The sequence below is a fragment of the Morone saxatilis genome, unplaced genomic scaffold (assembly GCF_004916995.1).
Source record: "Morone saxatilis isolate NCDOM2014 unplaced genomic scaffold, NCSU_SB_2.0 Contig1, whole genome shotgun sequence".
NCBI lineage: Eukaryota > Metazoa > Chordata > Actinopteri > Moronidae > Morone > Morone saxatilis.
This window is the reverse complement of record NW_023339651.1, coordinates 5,817,171-5,823,877: the sequence shown is the minus strand read 5'-3', so window position 1 is coordinate 5,823,877 and position 6,707 is coordinate 5,817,171. Positions and strand designations below refer to the sequence as shown.

General features: G+C 42.6%; 1 protein-coding gene across 7 annotated transcripts in view; it reads right to left on the bottom strand.

The window, feature by feature from the left end:
- Window positions 1-5,543, bottom strand: part of qki2 (QKI, KH domain containing, RNA binding 2) — a 16,469-nt gene extending 10,926 nt beyond the window's left edge. For 4 of the 7 annotated variants that reach the window (XR_004797026.1, XM_035670733.1, XM_035670741.1 and 1 more), the window contains exons 1-3: window positions 4,864-5,543; window positions 2,249-2,397; window positions 932-1,048 (exon numbers count right to left, since the gene is read on the bottom strand). Coding sequence is in view for 6 of the 7 variants with exons in the window: in XM_035670733.1 (XP_035526626.1) it covers window positions 932-1,048; window positions 2,249-2,397; window positions 4,864-5,005 (408 nt within the window). In the remaining variant the exon portion in view is untranslated. The remainder of the gene's footprint in view (window positions 1-931; window positions 1,049-2,248; window positions 2,398-4,863) is intronic. The other 3 variants (XM_035670757.1, XM_035670769.1, XM_035670779.1) reach the window with 1 other exon arrangement.
- Between the last annotated feature and the right edge of the window lie 1,164 nt (window positions 5,544-6,707).

Genomic DNA, 6,707 nt, shown 5'->3' with positions numbered 1-6,707 from the left:
ATAGATAGATAGATAGATTTATTATTTGATTTCTAGAAAAAGGCGTTTTTTGGTGTTTAAAGGACCACAGTTTTTGCATGTTTCAGCACCTTACTACAAGCTACTCCAAGACTCCACATTGCTGACAAACACTTCCCAAAGCAAATCATGGTTATTTGTACATTTTCAAATGTATCTTTTACTGCCTGCGGGCTGCTATCAGTTTCCATTTGAGTCAAAGCTGCTGAAAGCCTTCAAGTTTTTGTCTTTGCTGAGTGGTAATGAGATCAATTTCAAGCACATCAAGAATGTAACTTTGGCAAGTACAAATAATGTTCAGTGTGACCTGTTTTAAGCAAAGTTTTGTGCAAATTAAATTTTAAGACCATGTTAAAGGAATGGAAACCTGCACAGATATTAGGCAAAGTGAAAAAGCTATTTAAAGGAATAGTTTGACCTTTTGTAAAACACACTTATTCACTTTCTTGCAGAAAGTTAGATGAGAAGATTGATACCACTATCTGTACTGTTAACATGCAGCAGCCAGTTAGCTTAGCATAGCATAATGATTCGAAACAAGGGGAAACTACTAGCTTGCAGCTAGCACCTTTGAGTCTTTGGTGGAGGATTTTGTTACGTTCAGAGAGAGCCAGGCTATCTGTGTACCCCTGTTTCCAGTCTTTATGCTAAGCTAGGCTAACTGTCTCCTGGATCCAGCTTCATATTTCGCATACAGACATGAGAGTGGTATCAATCTTCTCATGTTACTCGAGAAAGCAAACAAGCCTATTGCACAAAATTTTACTAGTCCAATTTTTAACCTCCAAAAACATTCCTGTGGTCTATTACAGAGTCATACAAATGAGGCCAACTTGGCCAGAAAACGAGAAAGACAAACAAAACCAACTATCGCGTGTGTTTTAATGAGTGTGTGTGTGTCATCTGCGTATACCTTCTTCTTGTCTCTCATGGAGCCCTTTCCTCGCACCATGATCTTGCAGCCGGTCTCCGCCTCCAGTTGTTTGGCCGTCAGTCCGCGTGGGCCCAGGATCCTCCCTACAAAGTTAAACTACACAAAACACACTGATAATAAAAACAGACCCCAATGAAGAGAGACACATTTCCTATCACAGTTTTTACAATGTGTGTGTATTTACATGTGCCGCGTGAGTGAGTGTGGCTTTGAGGTTTGTGCATCTGTGATGTGTTTGTGTTATTCAGAGAGACAAAAATAGCTCATTATATGGGGGCTGGCTGGTGCTGGTGGCATGACAGGAGAGCGGCGTTCTCTTAACCTTATCTGTCACTAAGACTGAGTGATTAACTAGACAGCTGCCCCTCTGTGTGTGTGTGTGTGTGTGTGTTTCTTTGCCACTATCCCTCTGTCCCTCTTTGTGTTTCTCATGACATTTGTCCGGCTTCTTCTTACCTTTTTTTTTACTCCACTGAACTCTCCCTGAGTTTTAACCGAATGTTTAGTCAGTAACAGTTGCAACATACGTGCTCTGGCCAATTCGATGACCCTCGACTCTCTCTCTCTTACACACACACACACACACACACACACACACAAATTCAGATAGAGGAACTGCTCTCTAAATTTAACCTTGATCTCAACCGTTTTCCAATGCACTCCTGTGTGTGTGTGTGTGTGTGTGTGTCCTGTTAGTCTTCTGTCATGTGAGTGAGGACAGCCTGTCATTGTATTCGGTGATTGGCGAGCTGATGCATGGAGAAAATCATGTGAGCCATTGAATCTAGATCCACGCAACTCATATTGAAGTGCTTAACTGTACTTGGCGTGAGCAGGGATGCACTGGATGGTAAAGTCTCTTCGCTGCAGACGCCTTTATATTTGGGGAAAAGGCTTAATCCACCTTTTTAAGCTCTTATAAATATTTACGGTGTAAACGTACGGAAAAATGGTGTCACGGTGAGGGAATTTCCACCAGAATATTTCCTTTTTGAGTAAACAAAACTTGTCATTCAAAATGATTCCTTTTTTATCTTATTGGAAACACTGGTCAAGGTTCATTATTGATCTATTTTATGTCTGGATTGCATCATTGGGTGTGAGCAGAGATGACCTCAGAATGAAATCACCTTTTAAATAAAATGTAAAGCAAAGCGTCCCTGTGATTAAAAGCCTTGCTGAATTTCTGGCAGACTTTCTGTAACTAAGAGGAGATAGAGTGTCAACAGCAAAAAAAAAAAAAAGTAAACAGAAACTCTTCTAAAAGGTCAAAGGTCATGGATTTTGTCCACTCACGTCGGGGTACTCTTTGACCGGCACGTAGAGCTTCTCCTGCAGCTGAGCCACAGGGCCGATAGCCTCGGGAAGCTCCTCCATGTCCCGCCCGTTGAACATGCCACCGTTCACTGTGTCGTTGTACATGTCCTTGCGTACCCTGCCGATTTCTTGGGAGACAGGGGGACACAGAGACCGAAAACGGGGGTAAATTCAACTGAGGACATGCAGAAAAAAATGTCAGTGAGGGTCGACAAAGTGTCACGTTTCTTCACACGTCCGCTTTCTTAGGACGATGACTCACTGTCACCAGAATTACAGGAGGCCCTGAGTGTGACAGCAGACAGTTAGACAGACAGGGAGTCAGGGAGACAGTCACAAGCATTCTGCACCACAATGTAGAATCTAACCACTAAACGCTTTGCAATCAGGCCTCCTCTATGGCTGACAATTTCCCTCTTTCCATTTTCTTTGTCTACCAGTGTTTAACACGGACACACACAAACAGTTTTCCCCTCTTTCACTGTGTAAATAATTCAAGGAAAAAAAACATATATGTGGGGGGGGGGGGTCACAATGACCTGCTCCACCCACCAGGGTTTATAGTGCTCTGGGTGCTGGTTATTCAACGACAGAAATTCTTCGAAGGCAATAGCAATTATTTTTAAGATTGATTAATTTAACATCTGCCAATCTTTTTGCCGTTTTTTTATTATATAAAACAGACAAAAGCAGCACAATTTTCACACTGGAGAAGCTGCAAACAGGCTTTTTTTGCTTAAAAATGACAGCTTTAAACGGTCAAGTTTTTACATTAGGTTTGGTACAGAAGCACAATCAGAAGCTAGACTATGTTTGTCTGCCTGTCTGCTTGTTTTGTGTTGTCTCAATGACCGATGCTAGCCTCTGATGCCTTTGTAATGACACGCTAGCACAATAATAACTGACTACTGCATCACGCAAACACATACGCAACCCATACACACAGACCCCTGGCTTGAACTCACTCACACACACACACACACACACACACACACACAGGCACACACACAGGCACACATGGCAGAATAACTGCCTTGAGGCACAAATATCATCTGACCTAAGCTGTCTGACAGGCATGTCTCCCTGCTCTGAGAGTGATCAGTCTCACCGTAATAACTACAGTAGGACACTATAATTACAGCCGCAGCTACAGTGACAATGATGATCCTCTAATAACCCATTCTGACCTGTTACAGGACCGAAAGGGGCTATTAAAAAACACAAACATACACAAACAAATCTGCACAGACAAGCAGGGCCTTTTGTCACACTTCTGTTAAAACGGAGCGACTCGCTGGAAGAAAATGAGAAGTGAAAGAAGAACAAGAGAGCTGAAGGAGTGAAAGATAAAGAGTCGAGCTGTAGGCCTTATCTTAACACTTCGACCTGTCATTGGTTTTATATATAGACCAGACTCGACCGCAGCGTGTCCAAATATGCCACAAACATGCACCGATGTGTGTAACAGGCAGGCTTTCCTATTACCAGCACAAACTTTTTTGGTGCTGTGCCCTCCTTGTCCACATTGCTCAGGCAGAAGATACAGCCAGGCTGGAAATGAGCACGGTACAATGCCTTTCATTCTAACCGTGGGTGTCACATTATCGTGTGCGATGGGCGAATGCCAATGTCAGTCTTCAACATGAACACACACACACACAAGCTAGAGATGTTCAGTTGACCTATTTGTCAGGCTCTAGAGGTCGTCTGGTATGGGAATAACCTTGCTGCGTCATGAGACTTGTCACAGAGCACAAAGTCAGGACCTTGTTGATCCTGATGTGTAACAACAGTAGCAACAACAGGCCTTGGCTTCAGTTTGTGGCGACTGGGGGGGGGGAAACAACAACAAAAAGGGGACATTTTAAAAGAAATTGTGCCACTTGTTGCAAACGCTGGTGGACAAAATGTTAGATAGCAACAAGTAAAGATAAGATGTTCCTTTATTGATCCACTCCCAAACCCCTGTGGGACAAACTGAAGAAGTGCATTGATCAGTTGCACCTCAAATCAAAGTATTTTACACAGTGACATGCTCTCTCGCTCCTGCACAGGGATGGGCTGCAGCATTCACATAAGCCTGCGCATTAGGTCACTGGGAAAGACTAACAACTGTCTGTTTGTTCCCATCACCAACTGCCCGTGCATGTGTGTGTGTGTGTGTGTGTGTGTGTGAGACAGACAGAGAGAGAGAGAGAAAGAGAGAGAGAGCTGCTCATCTGCTTCTCTCAACAAATTAAAAAAATGTGGCCACAAAGCACACATCCTATTCATTCACACGCCTAGTTTAAAGCGTTTTGATAATGTGGATTTACAACCACAGCTTTATAAAAAAAAAAGTCAGTGGGGGGGGGGCAACTTAACAATGTAGGTGTTTAATAATTAATCATTAGCATCTTTAAGTGCTGGATGGATGACATTACTGTCACGTTTCCTAGGAACCAGGGAAGAATCCCTGCAGTTAATAGCTATTCAATAAACTTTTATTAACACAGAAACTCAAGTTAGTCAAAGTAAGAAAGAAAAAGAAAAAGATGCACTAATGAGACAGGTGGTTAAAGTCTCTCTCCCTCTCTCAACAGCAGCCGGGTTACCTTCATCCAGCAGCCGCTCCAGATGCGTGAAGATGCCGCTGAAGTTGGGCAGGGAGCTCATCACCTTCCTGTCGTTCATCAGCTGCATTAGATAGTCCGGGTTGGACTTGGGTCTCTCCTTCACCTCTGTCTCCCCGACCATGGCTTATGCTTCAACAATAAAGTGACCTTGCTAGTCGGAAAAAACTTACAGAGGACCCCCCCAAATAAAAAAAAAAATAAAAAAGGGAAAGACACGCCCCGACAAGCGATGCGAGGACCCCGGGGGATTCCTACCGGCCGCTGACCGCCTCTCTCTCGTCTCAGCTCCGGTTAAATCAACTCTCCTCTCGGTTAACGTTTCGCGTGTGTGAGCCCCTCTCTCTCTCTCTCTCTTTCTCTCTTTCTCTTCTTCCTCTAAAAAACGGGTCCCCCTCTCTCTCTATCGCTCTCTCTCTCCTCTGTCCGACTCTCCAGAGTGTTTTTTCTTTTTAAAAAAAAAGTTTAGTTTGGGCTCTGTTGTGACACTTTAAAAAAAAAAAAAAAAAACCCGAGTCCACGCACTTTGTTTTTCTTCCGCGGCTGTAAAAGGTTACCATCAACTGGTTGTCCTCCGCCCCGGCTCCTCCGCTGCTGTCCGTCCGGTGTGTCGGTATTCTGCGGCGGGGATCGACTCCTATCATATGATTACAGTACGGCAGCAGCACAAGAGGGATGTCAGGAGCGCGCCGCGCGTCGCCGGACATCACTAGGGTAGGAGGAGGCTCGTGCACGCGCAGCCCCTTCGTGGACCCGCCTGTCTCTCACGCACACACACACACACACATTATACGCCCACAGTATAACAATACAACAGCTCTACAAAGGTATTTACACCTGTTCTGCAGCAGCTGCTGTCCATCACTCGTCCTGTGGAGTGTCTGTGTGTCCAGGTTCAATCTGAGTATTTAAAGTTTAATGCAGCTATACTTTTATCTATGCTTCTACTTTACTACATTTCACAAGGAGATACAGTACTTTTAGTCCTAAAAGTAAGATAAGCATTCAAGTACTCTATTGAAGTAAGAGTGTCAATGCATCAATGTCTAAATACCCAGTTAAATTAAAAGTTGTCCCTGTCCCTGATATAGTTGTGTATTAAAGGTGGAGCTACTTTCAGGCTTGGGGAGTAACGGATTACATGTAACCGAGTTACGTAATCAGGATACAAAAAACTGTAATCCATTACAGTTACAGAAAAAACGACAGATTCAAGTTATAATCAAAGTTTTAAAATACATCATTTTTGTCAGTTGTCTTATAGAATACATTTACATCAATACTTCTTATTGACTTTTCTTTTCTCTAGTTTTAATCTACATATTTGGTGTTGAGGTAATCCAAAAGTAACAGAAAGTAATCAAGTTAATTCAGTTTTGTGATACTTGTATGAGGTTACTGACTACATTTTTGACAACAGGGATTGTAATTTGTATGTGTATTCATTTTTTTTTAAAGGCTTTTCTCTAATCTATGCTTTTATTCTGAAATACCGGATACATTTACCTCTTTGGGGGGTCAAAGTTTGGAGGGGAAATGTCTCAAAATGTTTACAATGATGTAAAACAGAGACAGAGTCAGTAAATTCCACAGAAAGTTTGGCCGATAAATGTTTTCTTTATTGACTTATTGATTAAATACTAATTATTATTAAACTATGGCGCTGGTAACATAGCACCACTGTGACCACAATGAGGAACCGTCAGTGATATAATGATATAACACTGACTGGGGCCATTCTGCATAATGAGACATTTTAAGTGCAGTTTGTTGATAATACTTGTAATACTGTGCTATTGTGCTACTTTTACTTAAGTAAATGATCT